The sequence below is a fragment of the Schistocerca serialis genome, chromosome 2 (assembly GCF_023864345.2).
Source record: "Schistocerca serialis cubense isolate TAMUIC-IGC-003099 chromosome 2, iqSchSeri2.2, whole genome shotgun sequence".
NCBI lineage: Eukaryota > Metazoa > Arthropoda > Insecta > Orthoptera > Acrididae > Schistocerca > Schistocerca serialis.
In genome coordinates this window covers 847,104,599-847,121,625 of record NC_064639.1, presented here as the reverse complement: position 1 = coordinate 847,121,625, position 17,027 = coordinate 847,104,599, and the positions used below count along the sequence as shown (strand labels likewise).

At 36.6% G+C, this 17,027-nt stretch overlaps 1 protein-coding gene across 2 annotated transcripts in view; it reads left to right on the top strand.

The window, feature by feature from the left end:
• Positions 1-1,481: 1,481 nt before the first annotated feature.
• Positions 1,482-17,027, top strand: part of LOC126455850 (uncharacterized) — a 36,336-nt gene continuing 20,790 nt past the window's right edge. For both annotated transcript variants that reach the window (XM_050091611.1, XM_050091610.1), the window contains exon 1: positions 1,482-2,040. In XM_050091611.1, coding sequence (XP_049947568.1) covers positions 1,585-2,040 — 456 coding nt within the window. In that variant the 5' untranslated portion in view covers positions 1,482-1,584. The remainder of the gene's footprint in view (positions 2,041-17,027) is intronic.

The window sequence follows — 17,027 nt, the reverse complement described above, 5'->3', positions numbered from 1 at the left end:
GCGAAGATGGCAAGAAACGATCAGCTCGAGCCTTGGCTTTGCCTAGAGCACCATGTGACGTATACAGAGACACTACGTTTGCTAACTCTCTCGCTAGTTTCAGCTCTTCTTTCTTCAAGTAAGTCATTGTTTATGTGCACACAAATGCAGAAACTTTAGTTTATGCTTCTTTTGACTTTTTCTAGCTTCTTCCAGATGCCTCCTCTTCAATTTTTCATATTTTTCTTCACTCTTTAACTTTTCCTATCTCATTTTTTGTCTTTCTGCTGCTGTTATGAGCATCCTGTTCCTGTAACCTTAAAAAATATAACTCTGACTCAGATAACGTGGCTCACGTTACACATTTAATTTTCTGTTTTTACAATATTGGTTAAAATTGGCAAATTTTTAATAGTGATATTATTTACACATTCACACAAAGAAGTAAATAACTAAACAAGATAAAGTTAGCTCTAACATTCCTCTTAATATAAAAACTTAATTACATGAAAGTGACTCGTGTTACATGAAAGTTCATGCTGTTGTATTACGTTATTTATCCTAACCTGGAATTCACCTACTTCAGTTTTATACCGTTTACGCAATATAAGAAGGTATATAACAGTAATGTAAATAACGATATGCTAATTCTTACCTGCCAATTAGTTGAAATCGTGGCCCAAAATCTCCAATAACTCACACTGCGCCATTACATGAAAAATAAAAATATAAAAATGGCTAGAAATTATGGAGGGAAAGCAATAATGAGCAACAAACATTGTTGCCATACAGTAAAAAGTCCAGTCATATCAAACAATATATAAAAAGTACCAAATTTTTAAGTTATAAAACTTATAAGTCTGCCCACTTTATATGGAATATCCCGAAAGAACTATTCGAAAGATAAAGTTTCAGCTGTCTATTCAATTTAGTCATATCTCCAATGAATGATTTAACATGAAATGGAAGTTTATTTTTTACTTTTGTGGTAGTAGTTTTGGAGCTTAGCGTGTTCACCGACAAAGTCTTAGTATAAATGTGTTGACAGGGAGCCGGCTGATGTGGTAGAGCGGTTCTAGGCGCATCAGTCCAGAACCACACGGCTGCTGCGGTCGCACGTTCGAATCCTGCCTCGGGCATGGATGTGTGTGATGTCCTAAAGTTAGTTAGGTGTAAGAAGTTCTACGTCTAGGGGGACAGGTGGCCTCAGATTTCTTGCTAACTTCTCTTGGCTATTGAACAAAATGTCTTCTGTTACTACGGACGTAAAATTTTTTTACCTCCATCTCTGTCAGTACGTATGTTGCAAAACAATATTTGTAGAATAATTAAGGCATTCAGGTTCAATTAAATACCAGTTGTATAGTAGTTGTGTACTTCGTTCTGATCTTCGACCATAGATTTATGGTCGAAACTCGAAGGTTTTGATCGACAAATTTTCATCTCCATAATTATTCACTGCGGTGTATGTTTACTGTTTGTATTTTGTTTTCGCGGGAACAGTGGAAGATGAGTCCTTGGCTTCTTGTTGTTCTTTTACGCCAGTGTGTTTAAAATACTAGTACAGCAAGTAACGTTTTTGTAAATGACATTTTTGTTGTAGTTATGGCATCAAATAAGGAGCTTGGCGCAAAAAGTGAGAAGCGTGTGACTTTCAAAGATGACATAAAACTTAATACACAAGTGTCAGTTCCATCTCGGATACCCGTTAGATCAAACTCCGTATCACGGCATAGCTGTAGCTCAAGAACCGGAGCAATTAAAAAATCGCCCAAGAAATCTCAGGCGAAAAAATCGTTAGTTAGAAATGTCGAGCAACCAGTATCAGTCAGCCGACATAAGGGACTATCCCAATGTGTCGATGTCCATAGTTTGTATTCAACAACAAGCAGTAAAACTAGTGACCTAGGCGAACCTCCGCATAAATATGCTGTCCCAGAATTGTACACAACCTTATGCTTGGCAAATGAAATCCGTAAAACAGCTCAAACAGTACCAAAGGCGTCGATCAAAAGCACCAAGGATTTACCACCTGTAAAATGTCAAGTAGCGGAAGAAACGGTAAGATAAGTAATAACTTTACAGAAATCGCATACATTCAAACAATCATGGCTTACGTTACTAAATGTAATTAATTTTTAATCAGCCTTAAAAGTCACCTCTTTCTTGTCAGACGTTCCAGCTGCCCATTCGATCATATGCAGTACGATGTACTAGACGAAGTCGGACATTCAACGTAAACTAGTGATAAGAAGGAAGAATGTTCATGTTTGCAAACATTCACTTTCACTCATTGATTAGAAACAGTGATACTGTAGGTTTTTCCTATCCATAATTCAAATACACTGTTATTTAGGTCGTATAGATTTTATGCTTTGTAGTAATTTGTTAAACAATTTTATTTCTATATTGGTTAGTATGAACCTTTCTGACACAAACATGTTTTGGTTGAGATAACATCCTAGTTTCATTTTATTGTATTGTAATGGTAGGTCCTCTATGTCACAATTATTCCTCATACTACTAACATCACATTGCATTTTTTTAAAAAATATAGATTATTATGTCTATCATATAGATGCATGATGCATTTTTAGATAAAAATTTGTGTGGCTGTCTAGCTTGTGAAATAGAACATTTATTCATCTTTCAACGTGTTTACGTGCAATCAGTGTTGTCGTATAAAATTCATATACACTGAGAGTTTCAAATTACAGTGATTTTACAAGGATCCTTACCTGATTATACTGGGTTCTCATTCAGGAAGGTGACGGTTTAAACCAACTTCTGGCCATCCAGATGTAGGTTTCCCAAGATTTCCCTAAATCGGTCCAGGCAAATTCCAGGATGGTTCCTTTGAAAGGCATGTCTGATTTCTTTCCACCTCCTTGGCAGATTCTGAGCTTGTGCTCTATCTCTAATGAAATCAATGTTGATGGGACGTTAAACTCAATCTTCGTCACTTCCCTAATTATGTCTGAAGCAGGCTTTTACTTGGCTAACTTCGTTAGGAATGTAAATTGTTATACAAACTGATCAATTTCTTTCAAACCTAATACAGTATGCCACAATGAATCAGCATATTACATTAATATCTTTTTATACCTAAATAATTTGTAAATAATTATAATGATCACAAAGTTTTCATCTATATTGCCTTATACAATATAACAAAGTAAATCAATATATCACACTGTTAGCTTCATAAAATATTATGGTTTATAGTTTTGTGTACTCCCATCTCAAAACTGTATTGTATCTTGTCATCTATTGTACATTCTTGAAATTCCTTCACTGTATAGAATGCTTACTTTTTATCCACTCCGTTATTACACTGTTAAATATATTCAGGAGCACTGAATGTGCATTTTTAGGTAGTTTGTTAAAATGTTTGAGACCAAGATATTTATAGCTCTTGTAGACCTCTGCTAATCTGGCATATTGCTTGTCAGTTGCGTGTCTGTGCCTAGTTTTATAATGGTTTATTGACATCCTAAGGTCAAGAGTATTTGTCTTCTTTGGTGTATACTAGGTAATTATAAATTTATAAACTAGGTAATGTCATAATATTCATTTCCTTGAAGTAATGTGTAATAGACGGAAAGGCATCAGGTAAAACAGAAGTAATATCTGACGTTCCCCAAGGAAGTGTTATAGGCCCTCTGACGTTCCTGATCTATATTAATGATATAGGAGACAATATTGATAGCTGTCTGAGATTGTTTGCAGATGATGCTGTCATTTATCATCTTGTAAAGTTGTCAGATAATCAAAACAAATTGCAAAATGATTTAGGTAAGATATCTGCATGATGCGAAAAGTGGCTGTTGACCCTGAATAAAGAAAAATGTGAAGTTATTCACATGAGTACTAAAAGAAATCCACTAAATTTCGATTACACAGTAAGTGACACAAATCTGAAAGCTGTGAATTCAACTAGCCTATGTTAAACACTTAGAGATTACAATTACAAATAACCTAAATTGGAACGATCACGTAGATAATGTCATGGGTAGAGCAAACCAAAGACTGTGATTCATTGGCAGAACACTCAGAAGGTGCAACAGGTCTACTAAAGAGACTGCTTACATCACTGTTGTGCAGTGTGGGATCTGCATCAGGTGGGACTAACGGACGAAATCGAAAAAGTACAAAGAAGGGCAGCTTGTTTTGTATTATCGCGAAATACAGGAGATAGTGCCACAGACATGATAAGTGAATTGGAGTGGCAATCATTAAAACAAAGGTGTTTTTTGTTGCGACAGGATCTTTTCATGAAATTCCAATCACCAGTTTTCGCCTCCAATTGCGAAAACATTCTGTTGGCACCCATGTACATAGGGAGAAATAATCATCATGATAAAATAAGAGAATTCAGGGCTTGCACAGAAAAATTTAAGTGCTCGTTTTTCCCACGCGCCGTTTGAGAGTGGAATGGTAGAGAGACAGCTTGAAGATGGTTCTTTGAATCCGCTGCCAGGCTCTTTACTGTGAATAGCAGAGTAATCATGTAGATGACTCTCATAGTGTAACTCCCACAATGTGTGATGGCCTTTCTTGGCATTTAAAGACAATTTCAGATCCAGGTGAGTGTCCCCATAGCAAAATTCCATATGACAGGTGGGAACTGAAAAAAAGCAAAGTATGCCCACAACAGCAGAGTTCCACTTATACAGCCTCTCAGCTTATACAGCATTTAACTCGCATGTGCAAGTCTGGAGCATAAGCTATCTGTTTGTGTAACCCAGCTTAGAAGTTGATCAGTAAGGAATCCAAGAAGTTTCACTGATTTATTTTCTTTCTTGGGGGGCATTCAGATTAAATACAATGTTTTATGTTCTGCTACTGTTTATGTGCAATGCATTAACTTGAAATCGGGAGGTACAGGTGTTTATTGTCATTGCTACTTCCAATTGTAACTCATCTGAGCAATTAATGTGGTGTCATCTGCATGTAGTAGAGCATCACAGGGCAGTATGTAAGGCAGACCATTTATTTATATAGATAACAGAAAAGAGCCAAAAACGGAGTCCTGAGGCACTCCTTTTTTAATGGGTAAAGGATATTGATTTTTTGTTATTCTCACACACAGTAAATGAGCTCTTCTATTGCTTAGGTATAACTGCAGGAGGGCTTTCTACCCTATTCCATATTCTTATTTGAAGAGTGTGGGGCAATGTGTCAGAGGTTTTTGTTAAATCCAGTAGTGTCCCTCAACGCATTGACGCAGCAGTCTTATACTTTTGTTATGGTCCTGTCAATTGCTTTCGGAGTAGAGTAGGTGGATTGAAAGCCATACTGTGCAGGGCAGATTAGGTTATTATATTCAAAATATTGGTTCATCTGATGGTGTGTACAGTGCTGTTATTTTATAAATAATTTGGATTAGTGAAATGAGTTGGTAATTGCTGCGCTATCTAACTTATCGACTGGCTTGATTATGAAAAATTAGAAAAGTCATATGGTCTTCAGTTCAGGAATTACTGAATTAGTTATTGCTTCACTGACACGTCGGCAAGTTACGTGACTCCATTTAAAACATTCAGATGATTTATTGGGTAATGGTTGCAGTATTCAGTCTTGCTCACGTCAACCTTAATGTTGGTGTCTACTTTAGACTCTGCAAAGAATTTATTTGGTATATCAGGAGGAACTGGATACTGTAATCTATCTTTTGTCAATTTATTTCAGCTTTGATGCTTTTCCATGCTGGTTTACGTTATTTAAAAAGTTAAGAACATATCCATCACTGGCCTTGCATAGAGCTGTCTCTTGTATAGTGCTGTCTTGACTGTAGATATTTATTTTATTTTATTTGCATGTCAAGTTCTTTAGGACCAAATTGAGGAGCAAATCTCCAAGGTCATGGAATGTGTCAGTACATGAAATTACAACATAAAAGCAATAACATAAAATAAAATGTTTATGAACCCAAAAAGTCAAGCCATAAGTTTAAGTAAACACAATCAACCATATAACATAAGAATCAGCTTAATTTTTCAAGGAAGTCCTCAACAGAATACAAGGAGTGAACCATGAGGAAACTCTTCAGTTTCGATGTGAAAGTGCGTGGAATTTTGCTGAGATTTTGAATTCTTGTGGTAGCTTATTATGGATGCAGCAGTATACTGCACACCTTTCTGCTCAAGAGTGAAGGATGTTGGATCCAAATGCAGGTTTGATTTTTGCCATGTATTAACCGAGTGAAAGCTGTGTATTCTTGGGAATAAGCTAATATTGTTAACAAGAAATGACAGTAAGGAATATATATATATATATATATATATATATATATATATATATATATATATATATATATATAGAGAGAGAGAGAGAGAGAGAGAGAGAGAGAGAGAGGCCAGTGTCAAAATACCCAGACTCGTGAACAGGGGTCAGCAAGAGGTTCATGAACTTACACCACTTATTGCCCGAACTGACCATTTCTGAGCCAAAAATATCCTTTTAGAATGGGAAGAGTTACCCCACAATATAATACCATACGACATAAGCAAAGTAGACTAATTTTCGTGTCGAACGATCACTCACTTCGGATACCGTTCGAATAGTAAAAACGGCAGCATTAAATCTTTGAACAAGATCCCAGATGTGGACTTTCCACAACACTTAGAAATTTGAACTGTTCAGTTTCAGTAATCATAGGCCCATTCTGTGTAATTAAAACTTCTGTTTTTGCTGAATTCTGTGTTAGAAACTGTAAAAACTGAGTCTTACTGTGATTTAGTGTTAGTTTATTTTCTACAGGCCATGAACTTAGGTCATGAACTGCATTATTTGAAACAGAGCCAATGTTGCTCACAACATCCTTTACTACCAAGCTAGTGTCATCAGCAAACAGAAATATTTCAGAGTTACCCCTAATACTAGAGGGCATATCATTTATATAAATCAGGAACAGGAGTGGCCCCAACACTGATTCCTGGGGCACCTCCCACTTGACGGTACCCCACGCAGACCTGACACCACAGCCATTCTCAACATTGTGAATAATGACCCTTTGCTGGCTGTTGCTGAATCAAGAGGTGAACAAATTGTGAGCTACTCTCTGTATTCCGTAATGGTCCAACTTCAGGGGCAATATTTTGTGATCAACACAGTCAAGCGCCTTAGTTAAATTAAAAAACATGCCTAGCATTCGAAACCTTTTGTTTAACCCATCCAGTACCTCACAGAGAAAAGAGAATATAGCATTTTCAATTGTTAAACGACTTCTAAAGCTGAACTGTACATTGGATAGCAAATTGTGATATAAAATGATAAATTATCCTTACATACACAGTGTTGTCAATAACTTTAGCAAACATTGATGGAATATAAATAGGTCTAAAATTGTTTACATTATCCCTTTCTCCCTTTTTATAAAGAGGCTTCACTACTGAGTACTTTAATCGTTCAGGAAACTGACCATTCCTAAAGGAAAAATTACAAGTATGGCTAAATACAGAGCTAACATGTGCAGCACAATACTTTAATATTTTGCTAGGTACTCCATCATATCCATGAGAGCCCTTAGTCTTTAGTGATTTAATTATTGCCTCAGTCTCCCCCTCTTCAGTATCACAGAGGAGTATTTCAGACATCAGTCTCAGAAAGGCATTTTCCAAGAGAGTTATATGATTCTTTGTAGAAACTAAGTTTTTATTTAATTCACCAGCAATGCTAAGAAAATGATTGTTGAATACTGTACATTTATCTGACTTATCAGTAACAAATATTTTTACTACAAACTAATTTTATATTGTTGACCTTGTGCTGCTGACCAGACACTTCCTTCACAGCTGATGACATGGTTTTAATTTTATCCTGTGAATTAGCTATTCTATTTGCATACCACACGCTCTTTCCTTCCTAATAACGTTTTTAAGCACCTCACAATACTGTTTGTAATGGGATACTGTAGCTTGATTGAGACTACTTGTAACATTTTGATATAATTCCTGCTTTGTTCTACATGATATCCTTATCCCACTGTCCAGCCACTAGGGCTACCTATTACTACTTGTACTCCGTTGAGAACGTTCTAATGGAAAGCAACTCTCAAATAGCATGAGAAATGTCATTATATTTGTCATCTATGTTATCAGCACTGTAAACATCCTGCCACTCTTGTTCCTTGACAAGGTATAAAAAGACACTCTATTGCTGTTGGATTAACTTTCCTACATAGTTTGTAGTTACATGTTACATTTGTTCGAGTACAAAAGCCTTTTAGTGTTAAAATTTGTGCATCATGGTCTGAAAGGCCATTCACCCTTTTACTAACAGAATGCCCATCTAGTAATGAAGAATGAATAAAAATATTGTCTATGGTTGTGCTACTGTTCCCCTGCACCATAGTTGGAAAAAACACAGTCTGCATCAGATCATACGAATTTAGATCTACCAACACCCTTTTTCTTGCACCATCATATACAAAATTTATATTTCTGGTACTTCCTACAAAGTGAATCAGGAATCCTCTCTATCATGAGCAGAAATGCTCTCAAGTCAGAGTTAGGGGACCTACAAACAACAACAATTAGAAGTTTAGTTTCACTAAATTCAACTGCCCCTGCACAACATTGAACTATCTGTTCAGTGCAGTGTCGTGATACGTCAAGGACTCAAATGGAATACTGTTTTTTACTTACATAGCGACTCCCCCACCTCGCAAAGAACTTCAAAAACAGTCAGCTAATCTGTATCCTCATGAAGGAAGCCTCTGAATCATCAAATTATTTAAGTGGTGCTTTGATATACAAATAATTTCAGAGTTAACATCTATAAGCAGTTCACTAACTTTATTTCTAATATCTCTTATATTTTGATGAAATATGCTAATTCCTTCTCTACTTGGAAACATGATATCCTCTGAAGGTGAGCACTCTATTAGAGGGACTTCCTTTTAGCAAGTATACCTATCAGCTAACTTCAGTCTAAAAAAGGTGCAGCTCTAACACCAATTACTAGAGGAATTTTTCCATGAATGATCCTACCACCACCCACTACACTGTCACCTATAAGCTTTGCCAGCCTCCCCTTCGAATATATGTTGAGGTGCATTCCATGCCGAGTGAAACCCGATCTACTCTGCTATCAGTGCCCTCTACAGTCCCATGTTAACGTGCCTAACAGCTGCATTAAGATGAGGCCAATCATGACGCTGAAACAATTGCACGAAATGCACATTAGTACCACCAGTTTAAGTAGCAATCTTTACCACGTCACCACCTACATCATATTCCCCGTCCCTGCTCAACCCACTATCACTACTTGATCTTCCTTCGTAAATTCCTACATAACTCCCCTATGCTGTCCGTTACCCGAGCCAACACTGCAGTAGGCTTCATAATGTTGGTGACCTGGTACTCACTCCCCAACACTTTCTGCAACTACTGTCCCACATATCTACCGTGCGAACTACCTAGCAGCAGAATCTTCTTGTTTCTGATAGGCTTTGCAACTGACCTAGGACTCCTAACTGCTGAGGACTGCTGCATGTTCCCTACATCTACAGCTACAAGAGGCTCCTCTCCACTCAACTCTGACAGTTGGTGAAATCTATTGCATATACGCAAAGTATACCTCCTCCTCCTAGCTGCCTTCTTGCCAACTGCCAGTTCCCATTCCCCACCACCCTTCACGCCCCTCAACCTATCTAGTTTCTCCTTTGCGCATTGTAACTGCACCTGAAGGGCACAGATCTTACGCTCCTGCTCCACTATCAACTTACTTCTACTACAGATTCTGCACTCCCAGGAGAGGATCTCAGTAGACTGCCCACTGTCTTCTCCACTGCATCCCCCCCCCCACCCCCCACCCCAATGAAAATACTTTGAGCAAATCCCACACTTTAACCCACTACTCACAAACCTATGACCGAGCGCACACTTCTCACTCATGGTTAAATTTTACAGTTACTGGAAAAAACTATATGTTACGTAAGTTCAGTTATACCAGTAGGACTATTTATAGTATCAATAGAGGTCTCAAAATTCTCTGTCTTCTAAGAAAGAAACTACTTACTACTTGTATTAATACTACTACACCAAGGCATAGCTAATACCAATATCAACAAAACTTCACAAAAGAATTAGCTAAAACTAAAAATACAAGCAGCCACTAGAACACTCAACAAAGTTAAAACAGTGAATGAAAATTTTACTGAAATATTTCACTAGAAACAATAGGAAACAGTGGCTGAAAAATAAAGCACAAAATTTACTAAATGACTCCAACACACAGAAAACTAAAAAAACACAGCAAGTGAATGTTTCCAAAAGTTTATTAAATTGTTATTTTGCCACAAACAGAATGAAATACTGCTGAAAACTATTAAATTTAACAACTGTATAACAGCGCACAAATAACTTTGTCAGTACTTAGCTTTATAAGAACTACAGCTGCAACTACATGCCGCAAAATGTAAACACACTATTGAGGCATGAGGCTTGGATGAACGGCATATGCATATTCATGAACAACAGACCACTTGAGTCAGTAACACACGTACAAAGACTGAGATTAATGAAAAGCCACTAATAAGATACTTTTACAGCAAGTGTTAAAATAAGTAACTGAAGAAGACTAAAAACATGTAGTGCTTGTTTATGGTCTTGTGTTTATACCTATCTGGCATAGTCCATATCAATTCAGGCAGGCTAGGAAAAAATCTTACTTTCTTAGTCTCAGGTGTTATTGAATTTAGCATATGTTAGAATGAAGGACTAAGTAAGGAACACGTATTTTTTTGCTTCTCCAAAACAATTTCTGCTCCGAGATGCAGCCCTCTAAAGATGACACTGCACGCGCCATTTTGAAGATGCGTAGTTTGGAAAAAATTTTAAAATGCTGTATCTCTGGAACAGTTCTAGTTATTTTGTTTTTTTAAAATATTATTTGAAAGATAATTGTTTCAGTATTACAAAGAAATCCTCCATTTGGGCTTATCTATCAGAATTATTTTACTATAGAGTTGTGAACTTTTTTTGTAATTTATGGATTTTTTTTTTCTCCAAAATGCCAATCCATAAAATTTTGATTATTTTTCTGTTGATTAGTACCATATAATTCTACATTGCCTGAAAAGGAGAGCTTCCACTTTTGGGTTGAACAGGTTTTATAAACAATTGAAATTTTTGCCATACATAAAACCCTTTTTATTATCACATAACAGTCTCATAAAAATCAAAACCTACCCTTATTTAACATAATTTTGGATTTGAAAGATGAGTAAGAGACTCATTTTTCAAGCATTTTAAATGATTCCAAAATGTATGTGAAAGGCCCAAGGTTTCAATTTATACTACTTCTGTGCACTCTGTTTTGGACAGAAATTAGTCAGTCAATGAATTAAAAATGTGTTCCACTGCTTCAGTATCTTCCTTTGACATACAATGATGCCTTCCTGTTGAACCAATAGGAACTGGAGCAGTTGCAATCTTCAAAACATTGTGAATAGGAAGTGAGTATTGATGGCATTGTTGCTGTCATTCAGCTCATAACTGGTGTCTATAATCTCTGCAATCCACCAGTCACAGTCATACACACACACCACAAACACCCCCCTTGTAAAGTTGTGAATCTGATTACTATCCTGCTGTTTCTGAGGTGTTGGCCGAACAAACGAAATTTCTTCTTTCTTGTTGTTTAAAGTGCTTGCAATATGAGTTCTCCCCTTATTCTGAGTCCAAAAATGTGTCTTTTGAATTCCTTTCATAGTAGTAGTTTGTTTGGACCATTCTTCTTTTTCTGCTCACAGAATTCTTTGATTTCCTCTTTGGACAGAAGAATGAGGGCTGTGGATGTGTAAGATTTCAAAACTCTCATAAAATCCTAAGCAATCTTATTCACAGCTGTATTTGGTCTGGGAAGATTACATTTTGTAGCATGGTGCTTCAGCAGCCTCCTACACCATCACAAGGCCTCTTGCTGTGACCAGTGGCACTGTATACCCCGTCAGTTGGCACAAGTGACTGTTTCAATTCGAACAGCTGATAATAACTTTGAAAACGACGAGGAGCACCATCAGAGATAATGGTGATCTTCTCTGCCCCTGTTTGTAGTTGAAGAATTTTGCGCATTGGTAACAAAGCACGTGCTGAGTCGTGTCCTGTGTCATCACTTATTACTGCAACACTTGTGGTCTTGTTTTGAAAATATGTCACTCCTGTAAAAATTGAAACCTGGTCATTACTCCAATGATACCCTTGTACTTCTTGTGGGAGAATTACAGGCCAGTTCTCAGCAAAATCACAGTGAAGCACCAAACATAGTTCTTCAGCCTGTACACACCCTTTCACTTCTGCAGTGTGTTGTTGTTGCAATTTCTTCAGATGCTGGTGTGTTACTGCTTTCAATGACCATTTACCAAGTTCATCACTGAAACTGTCAAAGGCAACAGTTTTCTTAATTAGTTTATTTTCCTTCCATGTTGCATATGTAATTTCTGCTGTTGCATATGTAATTTCTGCAGAGTTATCTGCTACGTCTTCCAGGCCAAGTGTCTGTAAAGACAGTCCTCCATTTCCAGGGCAGTCACCACATTCTTGAAACAAACAATTCTCTTGGTTTATGTTACAGACTACTAAATGGCACCATATGCCCGACCAAGGTGTCATATGTCAAGTGCTCCAGTAAGTTCTTCAAAGTTGCCACACAAAGTCCAAAATTTGTGCAGTACACACATAAACAGACATCTCTAGGTGGGGGGTGCTCTTCCAATGTGTGAAGTTGTATAGCTGCTCTTATAAACTGCAAGAGTTTCTTTAATACAGCAAGTTGTGTACCTCTTCACTTTCACAACTTTTTGACCTTCAGCTGTTACAGTTATAGTGTCTTTTTTGTTGGCACTCTGGCGAGAACAGTCCCATTTATCTTCAAGATAAAATGACTGCACTATTTGAACTTCAGCTGCTGCTACTGGATGACCATAATAGGGATCTGGTCTTCCAAAGACTCCTTTTCACACCTCACATTTCTCGATTTGTCTACCATGTACTTTGATATTGATGGAAGGTGGTTCAAAATTGTTTTCTTTGAAAATGTCTCTGGAATAATAACTAAAACTTGCACCTTTACACTGTACAATGCACAATATTCAACAGCTGAATTGAAATTTGTGAAAAATTCCTGGCAAGAGGTGCAAGAATGCTTTGGTTTATTTTCTTCTGAAAATGGAATTTCTACTATGAAGAGAGTGGTCAGTTTTGCTGTAGTGTATTCATCCATAGCTTTAGTAATTTCTCTGCGCTTTCTTGACGCATAGAGCTTATGACTCGACTTCACTGACCACAGTTTCTTAACAGCACTAACACTGACCTCTGTAGTTGACTGTTTCCGGGTATATAATTCTTCCTCTATTGATGAAAAATCTGCATCATCTGCACCTGGGAGGCTTCACCTTGTTCAGATATTATCATTGTTGTTATTCTGCCAAAACATTTAGAACTCAAAAAGTCGTCGTAGGAAGCATCTTCACTTTGAAACAGAGTCTTCAAATGAGAACACTTATTCCCAACCTGAACAAAGTCTGTTTTTTAGTTTGTCTTATACATCATTCTTTTATGGATATGCACACTTCACTCTCATGTGGCTCCAGTCAGAAGACATTTTAAACAGTCCTTTTCACAAAACACACTGCAGTTGTCAACTGGCAAATTCCTCACAAAAACACAGAACTCACTGGATGGTCTTAGATTTCTTAAAAGCCTCTTCAGTAAACAAATTAGCACTGAACAACTACAACACAGAAACCTGCCATGAACCACCACGACAAAGAAACTGACGAGAAACTACTACAAAGTGTAAGAAATATCTGCAACAATGAAAGTGAAAAGAAATAACTGCAACAAAAAAAGTGATAAGAAATAACTGCAACAAAGACAATAGAAATAAACATTGTAACAAAGAAATTAGTAAGAAATAACTTCAGTGAAGACATCCATTACCTTTGAAAGTTAAAAAAAAATTATTGTTTAAAATAAAACCTGTCCAACTTAAAAGTGGAAGCTCTCCTTTACAGAGAATGTAGTACTCCATGGTACTAATCAACAGAAAAAAATCTGACTTTTCTTGATTGACTTGACATTTTTGGGGAAAAAAATGTGTAAATTATAAAAAAGAATTCGAAAGGTGACAGTAAAAGAACTTTGGCAGATATGTCCAGACGGAGGATACCATTGTAATCATAAAGCAATTATCTTTCAAATAAAAATAAACTGTAACAAAATATCTAGAACTGTTATAGATTTTTTCCAAAATTCTCATCTTGAAAATGGTGTTCACAGTGTCATCTTTGGAGGCCTGTATCTCCAGGCAGGAAGTTTTTTGGAGAAAACAAAAAAATGTCTGTGTTACTTACTCTTGAATTTTAATGTATTCTAAATTCAATAACATCCAAGACTACAAAGATAACCCCCCCTGCCTGAAGTGATAACGGATTATGCCACCTGCTTTACTGTGTTTTCGTAATACAGGAGCATCAAGATTCTTAAGTTGCGGTATTTAGTTGTGATGTGTACCAGTGTTTTAAACTTCCTGGTTTAGAATGCGGGTTATGCTTGTAATATTTCTTATGATATCTAGGGAATAGTTTTTCAAAGATTTCAGTTACCATTTCTAAAAATCTTTTGGTTGACTTATTAGCATCCATATCATGTATAAATAGTTCATTCCATTCTATTAATGTTAATATAGACTTTAGTTTGTTTAGCTTCTGTTCATTTATGGGGCTGATTATTCTTTCCTGACATATATCTGTTTTATGATCCATAGGAATTCTAAGCCATAGCCCTTCATGGTCAGAAATATGTAGTGTGATTATATTAAACTGTTATCTACTCATGTGAAAATTAAAGATGGGCTTGTCATTTATATAGTAAAAATTTAGTGACCTTAATGTATTGAGTAATTACTTACAGTTCTACTTCTAAAATTAATATCTGTAGAAATGTCACCAAACATTAAAACTCTGCAATTTTTGTACTTGAATCAAGACTGTTTCTGAAGACTTTGTATAAATGATTCTTCATTGCGATTGGGAGGATGATATGCAGACACTCTTATAATTTCCATCCTTGGTAATAGTACTGCAGCAACTTCAAAGCTAGATTCTATATGAAGTACACTTACATCTATAATTAAATAATTTAGTTTTAGTGTTTCATTAATGTAGAGAGACACACCACCATGTTCCATATTTATCCTGCAGTAACTTGCAAATAATTCATAGCCATTTTGTACTCTAACTGTAATTCCTTACATGATAACCATGTTCATTTATCATAAGCATACTACAATACGCTAAGATGAACATCAACAAAAGCAAAATGAGGATAATGGAATGTAGTCAAATTAAGTTGGGTGATGCTGAGGGAATTAGATTACGAAATGAGACACTTAAAGTAGTAAAGGAGTTTTGCTATTTGGGGAGCAAAATAACTGATGATGGTCGAAGTAGAGAGGATATAAAATGTAGACTGGCAATGGCAAGGAAAGCGTTTCTGAAGAAGAAAAATTTGTTAACATTGAGTATAGATTTAAATGTCAGGAAGTCGTTTCTGAAAGTATTTGTATGGAGTGTAGCCATGTATGGAAGTGAAACGTGGACGATAAATAGTTTAGACAAGAAGAGAATAGCTTTCGAAATGTGGTGCTACAGAAGAATGCTGAAGATTAGATGGGTAGATCACGTAACTAATGAGGAGGTATTGAATAGAATTGGGGAGAAGAGGAGCTTGTGGCACAACTTGACTAGAAGAAGGGATCAGTTGGTAGGACATGTTCTGAGACATCGAGGGATCACCAACTTAGTATTGGAGGGCAACGTGGAGGGTAAAAATCGTAGAGGGAGACCAAGAGATGAATACACTAAGCAGATTCAGAAGGATGTAGGTTGCAGTAGGTACTGGGAGATGAAGAAGCTCGCACAGGATAGAGTAGCATGGAGAGCTGCATCAAACCAGTCTCAGGACTGAAGACCACAACAACAACAACAACTACAATTTACCTCTTCCAGCCAGTATTGGAGTTCCGGAAGTTTATTTTTTAAGGACTTTATATTTACACAAAGGAATTTTGCGTTGCAAGCTGTTTTTAATATGTTTTCAGAATTATCATGATCACTTACTCCGCTTGTCAGTTCCAGATGTTCTGCGTTATTTTCTTTTAAGACAGAGGAATATGTACTTGCAGATGTCACATTATCATTTATTCAGTATAGGGTTTAATAATCTTAATGGCATTTTTGTGTATTCTGAAAGAAACATGGACTGCTGTAGTGTTTCTTATTAGAGAATCAACTGTTGTTAATAAAACTGAATCAAATGCTGGTACATCTGATAATGAGATCTCTGAATCAGTCTCATCCATATTTATTTTACTTATTTATTCATCCAGAGATCATCTCACAGTTGTATAGGATTTGTCATCATAATAAAATGAAAATAAATAGTTCAAACATACACACGTATAGGCCTAGAATGTATTAAGATGTTTTTATGATGATAGCGCAAATGATCTGCCGTTGGCTGGCTAAAAAAACCATCCAAGCATTTGTCTGAAAGGCTTTAGGAAAATCTAAATCAGGATGGACAGGGAGGGAAATCTCGGGAATACTGAAGAATGGGATACAACCCATCAGCTTGGATCAATGATGTCACAAGTTATGACAGATGATGTATGGAAAATATTTAAAGGCATAGATGAGTGTTGAGAGCAAAGGAATGTAGTACCGGGAAAACAGATTGTAGACACGCATCACGACCATCCAGATTTCAAACGTAATTTACAAATGACCTATATAGATCATACATACATTTATAAGTAACATTACTCAGCACGACTTTAGCTAACAAATTTTGGTAGATACATGTGCCCAACACGTTTAAGGAAACACTTAACCGAGCGAGGTGGCGCAGTGGTTAGACACTGGACTCACATTCGGGAGGACGATGGTTCAATCCTGCGTCCGGCCATCCTGATTTAGGTTTTCCGTGATTTCCCTAAATCACTCCAGGCAAATGCCGGGATGGTTCCTCTGAAAGGGCACG